At 44.0% G+C, this 17,402-nt stretch overlaps 1 protein-coding gene across 2 annotated transcripts; it reads right to left on the bottom strand.

Moving 5' to 3' along the window:
- Positions 1–3,135: 3,135 nt before the first annotated feature.
- On the bottom strand, positions 3,136–17,109 carry LOC134541173 (sialin-like). 2 transcript variants are annotated; one of them, XM_063384404.1, is made up of 9 exons: positions 16,999–17,109; positions 12,245–12,489; positions 11,675–11,914; positions 10,263–10,350; positions 9,371–9,582; positions 7,676–7,828; positions 5,863–5,995; positions 4,700–4,941; positions 3,136–3,544 (listed from the first exon to the last, which is right to left on the bottom strand). In XM_063384404.1, the coding sequence occupies exons 1-9, from the start codon at positions 17,030–17,032 to the stop codon at positions 3,371–3,373; spliced, it is 1,521 nt and encodes a 506-aa protein (XP_063240474.1). In that variant the 5' UTR covers positions 17,033–17,109; the 3' UTR covers positions 3,136–3,370. The 2 variants fall into 2 exon arrangements, with proteins under 2 accessions (XP_063240474.1, XP_063240475.1); XM_063384405.1 differs by lacking the exon at positions 4,700–4,941 and having other exon boundaries at positions 16,999–17,082.
- Between the last annotated feature and the right edge of the window lie 293 nt (positions 17,110–17,402).

Below are 17,402 nucleotides of genomic sequence, written 5' to 3'. Positions count from 1 at the left end.
CATTGTATAGCTAAAGGATCAAATAATTCGTTATGCCAAGTGAGGACTGTGACGCATCGCGCGCGGTGGATGGGGGAACCGCCGCCATTTTGAGGCCATCTTGCTGCGTTTCGAGATTTCCACTTGGTACAGTATAACTTTTGACTCGGAGAAGCTACGACGTTCGTTATGGGTTTCAATAGTCAGTTCTTATCAAAATCTATCTATTGCATGTATAAAACATTAGTGTAAAATAGTTACATTTAATATATATCCTATGGTGTTAAAATAAAATAATAATTTAATCAAAAAAATATATAGTGTCGGTCTAAATACGCGTCAAAAAGCCAAAATCCAAATACAGAGATCGTACACGTATTCACGTACAACACACGGCCGTGTCCATGACGCAGCCACACCACATCCCCCCCCCCCCTCACCACCAATTTTGTAATACCTTAGCTCTCTCCACACGGCGTCTTTTGAGAATACATACATCCGCAAACGGAACGGAAGTCGAACGGAACGGCAAATGCGTGACCGCGGTGCTGCTATCTGTGGCGGATGGCGCGAACCAAAAGTTCACAAAGCCAAAGGGAAACTTTTATCGTATTAACTGTTTTAGTAAATTTTTTTTTTAGCAAGATGGGCAGCATTTTAATGGAAAAAATATATATATTCCTTGTCCGAAAATCAGGTCCAAAGCCGGGGTTTAGATTTATTATTTTTCGTGTATTTTTCGCTTTTATCACAGCCGTTTCGTTATATACAGTTAAAAGATTTCGCTCTGCAAATGGAATGATTGGATAGTCAACGTAGCTGCTCCGGCAGTGAATTCTAGCGGCGGGTGAAGGAAACTACGTGTGGTTCGCGTCCAGAAATGCAGTCGAAAATACATTCTGCGTGTATATGTATCACGTTCGGTATTTTTTTTTTTAAGAATTCCGAATTTAAATTTCGTTTAGTTTCGTATTGTATGTGTATTTGCAACATTAGAACACGTGATTTTGCTGTTGATGAGGTGAAATGTTATACATCTCTGGCGAGTAATGAAAGACCCGCTTACAATTTTTTTTTAAATTTTTTTTTTTCATTTCTATTATCCAAGGGCTATTTTGAAAATTTTTAACGCAATTTCTCCCTTGCAATGGTTGTACTGTACAGATAATTTCGACAGATAATCACTAAGTGTTATATAATGGTAGTTCAAATAAAGGTAATTATTATATTTTGTTTGCCTTTTAAAAAAAAATCATTATATTACACTTAGGTAGTTATCATTTTTAAATTTCAGAAATAGCCCTTAAATAATTTTAATGATTAGGAACAGGAAATATTTACTGATTCAATGACCTCCAGGATGGACTCCACAGTACTATATGTACACTCGGGCAGATGTCACCCTCTCATTGGCTGCTGTCGTGTGAGACGTCCCCAACGTAGCAGCCTGTGATTAGACACAGCTTTGGTCGAGGCTTTCTCATTGGCCCAGAGTCCTCCAGACGAGTTGTCAGCCAATGACATAAGCAGCTCTGAGGTGTAACATTTTAAATTTCAACCTTTTTGCGAAATGAATACGCTTTTTTTTTTCCTGTCTCTGAACACGAGTAGTCCTTCCTCATTGGCTCAAGTCCGTAGGAGAAGAGCCTGCTTTCTTCGGACAGGAATAGTCACGGTATGGCACCTACGTCATTGCTAGACACACAGAAATTTCCCTTATTCGTCTGTCGTGATACCAATATTCAAATTTCTATGTTTTGATCTATCAATTTCTGCGTTTACACTGCAAAAGAAAAAAAATTCTGTACTTTCAAAAAAAGATTCTTTTGAAAAAACAAGTTACCAAGATACAGTTTATAATACTAGAAGAAATACATTGTAACTTTGTACAACACTACGGGTATTTTTAGATATATGAAATACGTATTTTTTTCGAGATAATACCGAGTATTTATTACGAGAATTGGCTCATAATACTATCTAATAATGGCGGACCTCAAAATATCGTCACTTTCTAGAATCCAAGATGGCGGCCGGAGTCAATGTCATCCAAAGATGGCAGCCGTGACTTCACAATCCAAGATGGCGGACCCGACCTCCAACACCACGCACCGGCACCAATCGTGGGAAATACGTTATAAACTACCAGCGAATGCTATAGCCCGTGTCATTCAACTTGTCTCAAATTTCACAGGTCTCAAAAGCAGTACCTACCTAGGTACTTGCCAATGCTTACCATTTCCCAAAAGTCACTTTCTAACTCTGGCAGGGCAGGATCCAGGATTTTCTTGTAGAATTACAAACTATTTCTTGGAAAATAGTTACCATTTTTTTTTGGGAAAACTACAGAAAAAAAATTTTTGTACGGAGTATTTGGAAGATTTTTTTCTCAAGAATTTTCTTGGAGGTCGGTTTGCTTTAAACTTTTACTTGCTTAACCGTGTGACAAAAATAAATCCTTCCTTCATATTTTCTTTAACATTGTACACTCGTTCAGGTAGTGGGATCAAAACATAAAATAATTTCACAAAAAAAAATATTTTTTTTTTCAGATAGGCCTACATCGTACATAATTGACTTATCACGCTGCTGACAAATAAACATGCAGGAACAAGGTACAAACTCCTTTGACGTGGACGAACACAGTCGTCCAATGGCTGACTCGGACTGCTGAAACAGCCTTGCTTTCTGATTGGTCACTTTGTTGTGTTGGACCGTGTTACTGGGCAGTCGCGACCATTTTGGTGGCGTGCGAAACTGGAGTTTCTCGAAACAACACGGCCTAAGTCTGGGTTCGCAATCAATAAAAAATCGCACACCAGCCCGTGCACACATGTGCGAAGTCGGTTCGCAGCCGAAATCTCACTTTTGAATTCAGCCAATGGTATTTCCCGACGTATCCGACATATGTTGGCAGTGTCAGCAAGTAACTGTATTAACTACAGAATTATTATCCCGTGACATCTGACCAGCAATTTTGTGAGAACAGGTTTTTTAACTTATAAATAGTTAGAGATTATAAATTTTTTTTTAGTTAGCCATTCTAACCATGACATATTTTTTTTTAATTTACAAATTTTGCTCAGTGGCATAAGTAGACTACATTTCGCGAAAAGATTTCGAGACCAGCTGAAAGTTAAAAACACTGAAGCGTCGTTTGTGTTTCGTGATTGGGTGAGTTTATTTCAGGTACATGTCGATTGTTACAGCATCACTCACAGTAAACCAGCGCGGAAGCAAACGCAGTCCTGAGTGGCTCAGGTCAAGCAAGGCAACGACTTCTCTCGCAGACGGCCGCCAATCACAAGGGTAGAAACCGCTGGTGGCTGGTATACCTCGTTGCAGTCTAATAAAGTTCAGAATTTTTTTTTCTCGCTAAAAATGGCTGCCCCTACGCCTTGGGGGAGACTTCCTTCTTGTCCTCTGCCTCGCCGGTCGCGACGTCTTCGGGCAGTCTGTTCCACGGCTGCTCCTCCACGGAGCCGAACAGCAGGAAGAAGGCGTACGGAGCGGCGGACACAATGGCGGCGATGAAGAACACGAGGTTCCACCTCTCCGTGGTCGGCTGCAACACACGTCGCCGAACCATAACCTCAAAAAAACTAAACAAAAACAAACGTACACGTGAAAGAAGTGAAACAACCTCTTTGGCAATTCTAACCTCGACTAGTGACTGCTCTCTGTTACCTATATCTCTTTGGCGTAAAGCACGTACACGTGATAGAAGCGAAACAACCTCTCTGGCAATTCGAACCTCGACTCGTAATTTATTGCTCTCCGTACCTTGTTTCTCTTTGGCGTCATAAACGTGTTTCAAAAAACACCGTTTCACGAAAAAATTGCACTTAAAATTCGGCCTTGAAATTGTACTTTGAAATTTCACTCCCATCGCGCCCAAAAGGAGTTTCACTTCGAAACCATACTCTTGCAACACTTTATACTAAGTAGTTAAAACGATACGTACTGGGTAGAGACCTGAAAAATTCGCGGGTTGTTTACGTGTTATGCTACAATTCAAATAATTATACATTGGTGCTGCTTCTGCCATTGGTCCACTGTTAATCTGGAGGACTGAGGGGCCAATTAGAGACCCTCACTCGTAGAAGTGTCGAATCACAGGCCACCCAGTCGAGACGCCTCATAATTCAGTACCCAATGAACATTCGCCGTTTGCCCAAGTAGGGCGGAGGATCGTGGAGTCTATCCTGGAGGTCATTGAACTCGCGAATTTTCCCAGTCTCTACCAATGGCAGAAGCAGCACCGAGGTGTAATTATTTGAATTTTTTGGCATGGCACGTAATGAACCCACGAATTTGTCAGGTCTCTACCTGAGTGTCTCGGTCAAACAAGGCAAAAGCCTTCTCTCTAGAGACAGGAAAAACTCGCGGGTTCAATGACCTCCAGGATATACTCCAATATCCTTTACACACTCGGGTAAATGCCAACTGTTCATTGGCTGCTGACTTTGTGAGTCGTCACGACTGGGTGGCCTGTGATTCGACACTTCTACGAGTGAGGGTCTCTAATTGGCCCTCAGTCCTCCAGATTAACAGTGGACCAATGGCAGAAGGCAGCACCAAGGTGTAATTATTTGAATTTTTTGGCATGGCACGTGATGAACCCGCGAATTGATCAAGGTGTCTGCTTCTCTGTAGTATGGCCGCCAACCAGAAGGGGGAAGCACGGGCGGAGGAGGAGGAGGAGGAGTGGGGGGGTCACCTGATCGCCGACGACTGCGCCGGCGACGGTGGGAGCCGCGATGTGCACGCAGCCGGTGAGGGTGGAGATTACGGCGGAGACTGAGCCGGCGAAGTTGACGCACACGTCCAGGTGGTGCAGCATGCTGCCGCCGAAGAAGGCGCCGTTGAGCACCATGGCCGCCACGAACAGCGCCACGAGCGCAGTCGCGTCGCAGCCCGCCAGCGGCACGCACACCAGGATCACCGCCGGCCCCAGCATCGCTGCGGGGAACAACAACCACTCACTCACTTACTCCCCGGCGGTGATCCAACAAACCCGTTGATAGATAGACTCCACGATCCTGTGCCCACCTGATCAAGCGCAGTCCCGTCAGCCGCCTCAACCAGCACGAAATCTTACAATTTAAATAAAATCAATTTAAATCTAGCAACATCAAACAGAACTAAATTTAAAAAAAAATAATCTTTTTCCGCTCTCTGTACACTCCCCATTTATAGAGACTGGAAAAATTCTCGAGTTCAATGACCTCCAGGATAGACTCCACGATCCTCTGCCTACTTGGGCAAACGGCGCCTGTTCATTGGGTGCTGAATTTTGAGGTGTCTCATGTTGGTAACTTGTGGTTGGATACGTCTTTGATTGATGGTTCTCCAATTGGCCAAGAGTCCTACATATTTACAGCGAACCAATTGCAGAAGCATCGCAACGGTATAATTATTTGAATTCTAGCGCATCACGCAATGAATCCACGAATTTTTCCGGTCTCTATCCATTTAATCTTTTGTCAGGCCAGAGACTCCCCAAATATCTGACATAGCACACACGTAAATTAAGTTACATTTTTAAGAACCCCGTTCGGCTGAGATCATGTATTTTTTTGGTTGGTTTATGTTAAAATTAATTAAAAGCAAAAAAAAAAAATATAGAGGCACAGATATTTAGACGAAACAGCTTTTGGGTGGTGTGTGTGTTTTTTTTTTTTTTTTCATTTGAAACTAAAAGATCCGCCAATCTCCCAGATATGTTTCAAGTGGAACATTTACGTTGCACCGGTGAAGAAGAAAGAGAGTGCGTGATTACGAACTATAATCTCGGCGAAACTTTTGTAAAAGTAGAGAGAGGATGTGTGTATCTCTTCCCCCGGGTGCAGATGGAAGTGTTGGGAGGTCGCCGCGCCTCACCCACGCCGTTGAAGACGCGGTAGGCCGCGAGGTGTCCCAGGCGCCCCCCGGTCCTCAGCCACTGGGACAGCAGGCCGCACATCACGTTGCTGACGAACTGGAAGATGTGCGGCAGCGCGGACAGGTATGTGCTCTGCGGGACACAAACCTCTGCATCAGCGCAGGGCAGCAACTAGAGTCTCTGGAACCCGGGGCATGAATGGATTTATGCGGCCCCCCCCTCCCCCTCTTTTTGCACATACCACACCAATAAAGCGGGGGGTCCGGGGGCCCTCCCACGGAAAAATGGTGCTATTTAAGCATTTTCCATACCTACATGTAACAGTTTCTGTGCTACTGTAACTTCCATGCATGAACCCACAATGTCCATAAAGTAGTCCGTATAATCACTAGACTTGTTCATTAAATATGTTGAGACATTATATTGTAAATCAGATTAGACATTCCTGGCATGCAAGTTAAAAAAAACTTTTTACCAGTTACCAGTTGTAGTAGGAATTACAATGCAAGCGATTTCGGCGCCCCCACAACTTTGCGCCCGGGGCGTATGCCCCGCTTGCTCCCCCCTAGTTGCGGCCCTGCATCAGCGTCCTGCCGTCAAGAACTGGACACCACCAGACTCTTCGACCAGACTAGCGTCTTTGAATATATATACTGTATAGAAGTCGCGAGTGGATAGGATTTACTCTACGTTTTTCCAGGAGCGTATGATGAGCAGCTTGGGAACTTCACCGCTGCAGTGCGCTGCCGTAACGCCCTGTATCGTCTCAGGTTGTTATTTACACGTTAGAGCGCAGCACTGTCGCCCGCTGTCATTCCCCCGCATCCCCTCCCCTTCCATCCATCATTCACTGCAGCTCAAGGTCGTTCAGCCGGGAGGGGGAAGGGTTTTTTTTTGAAGAGTTCGACACTTCTCCGCTAGGGACCACCACGAGTCGATGCCCTAGAGATGGTTGGCGATTGCGGCGGTGAATTAACCAACTACCTCAAACCGTATTAGAAATTTTAACCTGGGCTGGCGACTTCTATACAGTATATATATTCAAAGCTAGCGTCCACCCCTGGGACAAGAACTCAACTTGGTAGAACTCCCCCCCCCCCCCCCCCCCCCCGGCACGGTAGAATCTTTTCCACTCTGTCCAACTCTTCATCCAGATCCATCCTTCTGTCTCCTGCATTCTCCTACAATTGATGCCAGTGAATTTGTACCCCGCACGACAGTGCCCAGGGTTTTTCCCTGTGTCCATGCAGGGTTTTACCTGGGGCCCAACCTATCTCTATAGTTATAGTCTAGATTTACGAGTGAGGGGAGTTAGTCATGGCTAGAGACCGAAAAAAAATCGCGGTTTCAATGACCTTTAGGATAAGACTCCAATATCCTCTACACACTCGGGCAAATGCCAAATGTTCAATGGCCGCTGACTTGTGAGTCGTCACGACTGGGTGGCCTGTGATTCGACACTTCTACGAGTGAGGGGTCTCTAATTGGCCCTCAGTCCTCCAAATTAACAGTGGACCAATGGCAGAAGCAGCACTAAGGTATAATTATTTGAATTTTAGCATAGCACGTAATGAACCCGCGAATTTTTTCCGGTCTCTAGTCATGGCATCAATCGCTGTAATGGCTGGCCAATCCCCTCATAGCACACCATGCATGCGACCCTGAATGGCTAATATCCAGCATGATTAGGCGTAAAGGCTTCGGCCTGAGACGTACTTAGAGTATTTTCCCTAACCCAGACCTCTCCCGAATACACATATTTTTTTTTGTTAGGTTAGGAAAAGAAAACAACTAAAATTGACCCGTGGTCACCTGGTTGATGTTGAAGTGCAGGAAGTTCCTCATGTAGAGAGGCAGCTCCGTGTTGAGCGTGTTGGACAGCCAGTTGACGGACACGTTCACCAGTATTATCGCCCAGATGACGGGCGATGTCAGTATTCTGAACCATGGCACCGACAGTATTTTCTGCAAAGAAATAAATTCAATGCAGTCATGAGAACTGCCGACAGAAGTGAAAACCGTTTTAGGATTTTTACGAAAACAAAATTATTATCACACAACAAATTTGTTTTATCACGTTAGTAAAATAACTCCTAAATTACTATAAAATATGCATTGCATAGTAATTGTGGGTATTAAAAAAATAAATAATTATGTTCTTTATTTTTAGATTATGTTGCTACAAAGACTCTGTTTTCTTCGTTATTCAAACTATATATCTATATGAGAATAATAATATATATATTATACTCACTTTTTATTGCACAGTAATCGTAAGCTCAATATGTTATACTAATAAAAAAAGATAAAGTGTTATCGTTAACATGTCACGTGACCATGACGATGACGACTTACATGAATTTACTCCCTATCCAAACCTTCCCATAAAAGTTTTCACTTCTAAAATAGCTTTCAGATGTACTCAAAGAGTGCGAGCAAATCACTACATTCAGATAGGCTAAATATTTTTGTGCGCACTACTCCAAAAAAATAGATTATTCTGAATTACTTCGCAATACATCGCTAGCAACCAGCACAATTTGCGTTTTTTTTTCATAGCCTTGGTAAAAATCAATATCATATTAAGTACAAAGTCATGATGCTACAATTTGCTGTTTGTCTGTTACCACATTGAAATGACTGAGTAACAAATTTCTTGTGTACCTACATTTATTTTTTAAGCAATTTATATGATCATTAAAATTTATCAAAACTAGTTTGAAAGCTTAATCTCAAATAAATTATATCACTTTCATAAACTAATTAGTATTAAAAAGCCGTGCACCAGAAGCCAAGATGTTGCACATCAAAAAGACCAGCCATTCACCAGGAGTCGAGATGTTCATGTCAAAAAGACCAGCCATGCACCAGGAGCCAAGATGTTGCACTTCAAAAAGACCAGCCATGCACCAGGAGTCGAGATGTTCATGTCAAAAAGACCAGCCATGCACCAGGTAAGCAAGATGTTGCAAGTCAAAAAGACCAGCCGTGCACTAGGAGCCGAGATGTTGCATGTCAAAAAGACCAGCCATTCACCAAGAGCCAAGATATTACACGTCAAAAAGACCAGCCATTCACCAGGATCCGAGATGCTGCACGTCAAAAAGACCAGCCATTCACCAAGAGCCAAGATGTTGCATGTCAAAGTCAAAAAGACCAGCCACGCACCAGGTAGCCGAGATGTTGAACATCCCAAAGACCAGCCATGCACCAGGTAAGCAAGATGTTGCAAGTCAAAAAGACCAGCCGTGCACTAGGAGCCGAGATGTTGCATGTCAAAAAGACCAGCCATTCACCAAGAGCCAAGATATTACACGTCAAAAAGACCAGCCATTCACCAGGATCCGAGATGCTGCACGTCAAAAAGACCAGCCATTCACCAAGAGCCAAGATGTTGCATGTCAAAGTCAAAAAGACCAGCCACGCACCAGGAGCCGAGACGCTGCACGCCGAGAAAGACCGCGAGGCGACACGGGGGGTTTGTAGGCGCTACGGGGGGACTCTCACCCGGGTCTCCCTCTTGGTGGTGGACACGATGTAGCGTCTCTCCTCCTCGGAGATGCGCGGGTGCTGCAGGGGCGAGTCGTACACGCACAGAGCCCACGCGGCGCAGAACGGCACCATCATGAGGCCGTAGAAGTAGAAGATGGCGTCCCAGCCCAGCCACGTGGCCAGGTTGCCGCTCACCAGCATCGTGAACAGGTTCGAGAAGATCATGGCTGCCAACCACACCACCGTGACGAACAAAACAGTGTTCGTATTCCTACCTATGCTTTGAGTTGTCCCAGAACCTCCAATAGTTAAACCGTTCCAAGATTAGATCTTCAGTTTTAACTGCCAAAACTAATAAACATAATAATACCATATAAAATCCAACTATTGAACATTCGATTATCATTTCCAAGGTTTAAATACTTGTGATCGACTATCAAAGTTCTGCGCCAGTTTCCGTAAGAAATAATCAGTATTATCTCAAAAATCGTACTACATTGTAGGCAAAAATAACCAATGCCAGGTAATGTACAAAATTTACCAATCTCTATATATATATATTTGCAGTACCTATTGCAACCTTTTCTTGGCAACTGATTAAAAAGCCTATCGGTGTAGACTATACAAAGGACAATGAATTTTAGCATTTTTTTTATTTGCCAAAGGAATCCACGAAATTTTTTAAGGGTCTATGCACATAAACTTCGAGAACTGCGAGCCAATCAAAGATTTATAGCATCAGACAGCAGAATTTCAATTTGATTTGGTTCATGTATAATTCAACAGCACTTTAATCGTGGTTTTCAAATAATAATAATAGAATCCCCTAAGCAAGTGAAGAAGAGCCTTGCAATATTTTAAAAAAATACTTGAACAATTTTCAGGGAGCTATTGCCAGCTATCTCACCTGAAAATATCATTCCTGAAAATCTTCCTCGTTCGTCGGGTGGTATCCAAGATGCGAACAGAATTGTCGCTCCAGGCATCACGCAGCCCTAGAGAAAGGAAATTGAAATACATATATATTTTAGAATATTATTATTGAAAGTAAACTTCTTTAGGCACATTATGAAGAGGAAAAAAAAATACAGGAGTGAATTTGTACAATGCTTGCGCACCATGCAATGAGAATCGGTGGAATGAAAAGAAAAAAAAGTTTACATACAAATAAAAAATTTATATTTTTAATATAAACATTTGCTTTGAAGTCATATAATTTAGTGATCGATATTGATTACTGGTCCATATAATTTAATTAATTTATTTACTGTGAATATTAATGAAATTGTTTGTATAAACATTTTGTTTCCCTGTTTATTGATTAGAGATGGAGCTTCAAAGCAAAAATTATAATAATAATGTATTATCCAATATACTGTAACACATTCTTACTCTTGTGATATTTTATATTCTCTAATAATTAAAGGACAGGGAAAAAAAACAGGTTGAATGACCTTTACGACAGACGTATTACTAGGGACTGGAAAAATTCGCGGGTTCAATGACCTCCAGGATGGACTCCACAGTTCTATACGTACACTCGGGCAGACGTCCCCCACTCATAGGCTGCTGTCTTGTGAGATGTCCCAACGTAGTGGCCTGTGGTTCAATATAGCTTTGGCTGAGTGTTTTTCATTGGCCCAGAGTTTCTAACATGTGAGACATAGTGACTGAGATGACTGTGATTAGGCATTTCTCTGCGCGAGGGTTTATCGTTGGTTAAGTGTCCTACAGATTAACTGTAAGCCCAAAACATCAGCAATTTGAAAACAAACTTGTTTGGATAAAAACCAATCGCGAAAAAAAATCAGAGAAATTTCTTGGTCACTAGCTGTATCGCGTCAAATTATGCATGGTCCGATCTCTCAAACAGGAGACCCTCACTCATAGAACTGTCGAATACAGGCCATCCAGTAGTGACGACTCACAAGTCAGCAGCCAATGAACAGTTGGCATTTGCCCGAGTGTGTAAAGGATATTGGAGTCTATCCTAAAGGACATTGATAGAGACTGGAAAAATTCGCGAGTTCAATGACCTCCAGGATAGACTCCACTATCCTCCGCCTACATGGGCAAAACGGCGCCTGTTCACTGGATGCTTAATTTTGGGGCGTCTCAAGTGTGTAACTTGTGGTTGGATATTTCTTTGATTGATTGTCTCTAATTGGCCAAGAGTCCTACATATTAACAGCGAACCAATTGCAGAAGCAGCGCAACGGTATAATTATTTAGAATTCTAGCGCATCACCCAATGAATCCGCGAATATTTCCGGTCTCTAGGAATGGCCTCCCCGGGCGACGAGGGGACAGGGTGTTTACCATGAGGCCTCCCTGCACGGCCCGCAGCGCCACCAGCAGCCACACGGAGAGTCTCGCCGCGGCGGGGCACAGCAGGTTGGCGAGGGCCGCCCCGGCGAAGGCCAGGCCCAGCACCCTCCTGGGGCCGAACACCTCGGCCAGCCGCGCCCCGGCCAGGCTGGAGGCCAGGGAGCCGTACCCGCCCGCCGTCAGCAGGTAGCTCTGCGTCATGGCGTCCCACGAGAACTCCCCCTCCGGCGCCTGCAACACGCACCGACCACCATGCGTGCCTCACCGTCGAAACCCCCTTTCGCGCTCGGACACTTCCCACCGTTGCCTATCCCTTCGCAAGTTTTCGGGTTTCGAGTTCACCCACTTTGAACCCGAATCAACAATAATAATCTTTAAATGAAAACAAACTTTCAAAAAACAAACTTATTTGTTGGAATGTTCTTCAGGTGGGCCATACGGAATGATTCCGCAGGATGCCATTATTTGTCCATCACTGGTTCTGACAATACAAAGGTATACATGTTTGCAGTCTGCCTGGTATCTATACATGGACACGAGCGTGGCTAAGTGTCCTGCTACCTGTGTGGAGGCACCCTCCGTGGCTTCCTGGACCGCTGGCCACGGGCACAGGCTGCCCGAGGAGATGTTGACGTCGGTGGAGGAGTCGACCCCGTGCGCTGTACCATCGCCAGTGGGCTTCACCATGGCGATCAGCGTGATGGGCATGCTGCCCAGCATGGTGCCGAGGAAGAAGGCGCCGAACCACAGCACCACCGCGAACACCGTCCTCGCCGGTACCCGCCACGGGGAGCACCGCAGCGCCGCTGGGACAACAGAGAGTTCCCTCTGCAGTTGCCGACACAGAACCATTACTGACGTGACAACGTCTTATAGATCGATGAACGCCGGCTGCACGCACGAATAAGCATGACTCATTGTCACGTTCCGCCTGAGCCGAGCGTGCGAGAACCGGCCAACCACCGTGCGAGGAAATCTTCTATAATATCAAACAGGTTAAGGCGGGCTTTTTAACTAATTGTTCGTGATTATATTTAAGCAAATTATTTGAAATTAAATTTGCAAATACTGTAAAAAATATTTGAAAATTAAAAAAGTATGCAATTTTTCATCAATGTTTTCTTATGACCTTATCATGTAAAATTATCGTCCATAAACCGACTTTACAGACAACCCACTCCTTTTTTTTGGGAGTCAACTAGATATAAAAAGTAGACTTAAAAGTGTAATGGACATACGCTTACAATTCTGGTTGGATTACAGTGTTCCTAGCAAAGCCCTTGGTTAAGTATCTCCCATGGCATTTTTGCATAGTTTTGCCTGAAAACCCCCCTACTCCTAAGTTTCCCGAATGTGGCCAGCTAAGTTACTAGCCCCTCCCCCTTCGCGGGTTCTCACTTAGCCTGCCATCCGGGTACCAAAGAACATTCCTCCCCACCTTCCCTGAGACACCCTGGCGTGGAACGTGTTCTGTCACACATTTTTACCCCAAACAAAGTCTCTGGAGGAACTGTTTGAACTAACCTGTCTTCTGCCAGCTATCCGAACTTTTAGGTACTTCTCAGACCCCCTATGACTGTTTTTCCCTGATAAAATAAATGATAGCAGAGCATGGTTGCAATAATAAATTTAGATACAACGACTCTTCTTCAGGTATGTATGTTAATTTATACTTCAGTAAATATGTGAATCATCGGAAAAAAAGGGTGGGAAATATTTAATCATTAAATACAAGAAAATATCTCTGGTTTGTCTTTCGCTTTTAATAAATTGATATTTAAAGCATAGTAAAGTTAATTGGAAAGTTTGAAATATATTGTTTGAAAACTAGCTGCTAAAACTACATAGAACTTAAGATCTATCAAACCTAGCTAGTTACAGGTTTTTAGTCTAAACAATACATAACATTTTTGATCCTTCCTTCTATTTATTTAAACAGCAAATTTTTTTCACCTTTTGTTGGGTGAGCCCGAGATCACACTTAGGAAATTTACTAAAGGATAAAATTTATGATTTACACTCCTTAGAGACTTTGCCGATGGACACTGGTTGTTGAAGTGTCTTTCAGCGAATCAGTGAGATTAAAATGAAACTGCATACCATCGAAAGGTAACGTACACCTGGAAGCCACGAATTAAGGCAGGAACAGAGCATCTTAGAAGAAGAAAAGAGAGATACCAAATTTAGTTGCATTCTCTGATACTACGAACCCATTTCAAAAAATAAAAAATAGCACTGTTAGAAATGAGAAAAAAAATTCTAATTTGAATTTTTAGGGAATGGTTTCCGGCGAAAAGTTACTCTTTACCCGCTGTGGGGGAAAAAATCTTGCGTCCACCTCAATGGAGTGCGTAGAAGACACAAAAAAGAAAAAAATCCGAAGGCAAACTCAAAAATAATGGTATTAAATAAATTCGTGACCAAATATCACCTCTCGTGATTACGTCTGTTTTTATTTCCGAAGTAACCATCCAGGAACAAGGAAAAATGTGCGGTCGATCAGAACAGCAACGAGGTCACTGGCATTGCCTGAAGGTGTTTGGTGACTTGCGTAGTTATTTAAAGTCGCTGCTTCAGCCGAAAAGGGAAGGGGACCTGAAGGAGAAGAACTGGGCTAAATCGTGTGAAGTACAAAACAAAGAGTCATAGGTTGCCGGAGTAGTACCTAAAAGAGTCAACATATGGCAGATGGAGCTCCGAAGTGCATAGAGTTGGAGAGTAATTCAAAATTTGCCCAGCGGATTTTGCGGGGAGACTGTGTGACAAGAGAGCTGTCCACGCCAGGGTTGTTTCCAAGGAGGAGGGACAGAGGTATCTCAGGTATCTGGTTGGTGGGCTAAGATATCAACCAATCGGACAGCAGACACGGTCTGAGCACACCTGTGAGTTTTAGATTCCACCCTGAGGACAGACGAATGTGTGGAATTTCCGGGTCTCCATCCATGACGCGCGATAGACAATGTGAACATAACCTCACTCTTCCGGCTCTGGAAGCCGACTGACAAGTCACGACTTGCTCAGACTCGATGCTGACCATCTCAAGACCGATCGGGATATCGGGGTTGTTATTTCGATACAGATGTAGCGCCAGCAGTTGCTGCTGTGAAAATTTCATTCACAGTATTTTGGTTTTTTTTTTTCTTATCACAACTCGAAAGTCGACTGCAAACAAGACAGCGCGACCTTGAGGATTGTTCCGCGACCTAGCGGGCGGATGTCTCGCCTATTGAGCTACCGGCTGCCACCTCGATCTTTGCACCTCGCGTATCTGCGCTCCGCGCGTGCAAACAACTCGCCGCGTGTCGAACAGATCGCACATTTGCTAGAGACCTGAAAAATTCGCGGGTTCATTACGTGCTATGCTAAAATTCAAATAATTATACCTTAGTGCTGCTTCTGTCATTGGTCCACTGTTAATCTGGAGGACTGAGGGCCAATTAGAGACCCTCACTCGTAGAAGTGTCGAATCACAGGCCACCCAGTCGTGACGACTCACAAGTCAGCAGCCAATGAACAGTTGGCATTTGCCCGAGTGTGTAAAGGATATTGGAGTCTATCCTAAAGGTCACTGAACCCGCGAATTTTTCTGGTCTCTACACATTGCCCGACACGTCTCGCGTCTCTCTCTGTTCTCGCCTCTCCAACAGTTATTTTCCGTTACATTTCGCCTTACATTTACCACCAGGATAGACTACGCTGTACACGCAGAACTGTGCAGGCCGCAACACTTATGTGTAGACCAAATGAGTTCTTGATGAGGCTACTTTTAGGAACAGGAAAAATTCGCGGGTTCTTCGACCTCCAAGATGGACTGCACAGTTCTACGTACACTCGGACAGATGCCATCCGCTCATTGTCTGCTGTCTTGTGAGACATCTCCAACGTAGCAGCCTGTGATTGGATACAGACTTGGCTGGGTGTTTCTCTTTGGCCAGATTCCTCCATATTAGTTGTGGCTCAATGGCAGGGGGAGAATTAAGATATAACTAGTTTGAATTTAGCATGTCTCTGAACATGAGTAGTCCTTCCTCATCTATCTGGTCGGGTGTTTCTCACTGGCTCGGAGTCATCTGAAAGAGTTGTGAGCTAATAGCTAGAGACGGGAAAAATTTGCGGATTCATTGCGTGATGCGTTAGAATTCAAATAATTATACCGTTGTGCTGCTTCTACAATTGTTTCACTATTAATATGTAGGGCTCTTGGCCAATTAGAGACCGTCAGTCAAAGAAGTATCCAACCACAAGTTACCCAATTTAGACGCCTCAAAATTCAGCACCCAATGAACAGGCGCCGTTTTCCCAAGTAGGCGGAGGATCGTGAAGTCTATCCTGGAGGTCATTGAACTCGCGAATTTTTCCAATCTCTACTAATAGCTAGAGACCTGAAAAATTCGCGGGTTTATTACGTGCTATGCTAAAATTAAAATAATTATACCTTATTTCTGCTTCTGCCATTGGTCCACTGTTAATCTGGAGAACTGAGGGCCAATTAGAGACCCTCACTCATAGAAGTGTCGAATCACAGGCCACCCAGTCGTGACGACTCACAAGTCAGCAGCCAATGAACAGTTGGCATTTGCCCGAGTGTGTAAAGGATATTGGAGTCTATCCTAAAGGTCATTGAACCCGCGAATTTTTCCGGTCTCTACAAATAGCAGAGGCAGCACTAGTGGTTATAACTAGGGGCAGGCATTTTTCGCGAAAAAAATATCTGAACGCCTGTTAAACTGCAACGAGGTATACCCGCACCAGCGGGTGTCTCCCATGTGATTGGCGGCCGTCTGCGAAAGAAGTCATTGCCTCTTTTGACTGAGCCAATCAGGACGCGTTTTCTTTCGCACTGAATTACTCTGATTCGTGTTTTATCGATCGACATTTACCTGAAAGAAATTCACCCAATCACGAAACACAGACGGTGCTACAGTGTTTTAACTTATAACTAGAGACCTGTAAAATTCGCGATTTCAAATCCCTAAAGGATAGACTCCATGATCCTCTATGCACTCGTGCAAATTACATCTGCTGATTGGTTACCGACTCGTAACACCTGTTGACTGGAATGATCGTGATTCGCTAATTCTTCTGTTAAAGATTTTTCATTGGCCCAGAGTCCTTCAGATAAACTGTGGCCCAATCACTGAAGCAAAACAATGTCAAAAGTATTTGGACTCTATCCTATCGAGAAATTAATCCGAGAATTTTACAGGTCTCTACTTATAACTAGTCTCAAAATCTTTTCGCGAAATATGCATGGCCCTAGTAACTGTGTTTGCATGCGGCGAGCACACGTTAGAGGGTTTGTGACCCCGGCTCACCTTTGACGGCGTCTTTCCCCTCGAGGTCCACCATCTCGACTGGCGACAGACGCCTGTGCGTCTCAGTCGCTCCCGGAGAGACAGAGAGCGACCCTGGCGGAGACGCCGCGAAACTAAACTCCCCAAGCGTCACACCTCCCCCCCCCCCCCTCCAGGCCACCTTATCAACCCACGAACCCCACAATGCATACAACACGTGGAGCCAAGACACAGGCACTCACGGTGATCGCTAGAGACCGGAAAAATTCGCGGGTTTTTATTTCGTGATATGCTAAAAAATTCAAATAATTGCTACAGTTATGCTGCTTCCGATATTGCTTCACTATTAATATGTAGGACTCTTGGCCAATTAGAGACAATCAGTCAATAAAGTATCCAATCACAAGTTACCCACTTGAGACACC

The sequence above is a fragment of the Bacillus rossius genome, chromosome 18 (assembly GCF_032445375.1).
Source record: "Bacillus rossius redtenbacheri isolate Brsri chromosome 18, Brsri_v3, whole genome shotgun sequence".
NCBI classification, from domain to species: domain Eukaryota; kingdom Metazoa; phylum Arthropoda; class Insecta; order Phasmatodea; family Bacillidae; genus Bacillus; species Bacillus rossius.
This window is presented reverse-complemented; position numbering and strand designations above follow the sequence as displayed.

Excerpts from the sequence above, each read along its gene's own strand:
- LOC134541173 (XM_063384404.1), bottom strand. The coding sequence starts at position 17,032 with ATGGTGGACCTCGAGGGGAAAGACGCCGTCAAAG. Across the intron at positions 9,583-10,262 it reads TTCAGGAATGATATTTTCAG|CCATGATCTTCTCGAACCTG; the intron begins GTGAGATAGCTG and ends TGTGGTTGGCAG. Across the intron at positions 7,829-9,370 it reads CCACCAAGAGGGAGACCCGG|AAAATACTGTCGGTGCCATG; the intron begins GTGAGAGTCCCC and ends ATTTCTTTGCAG.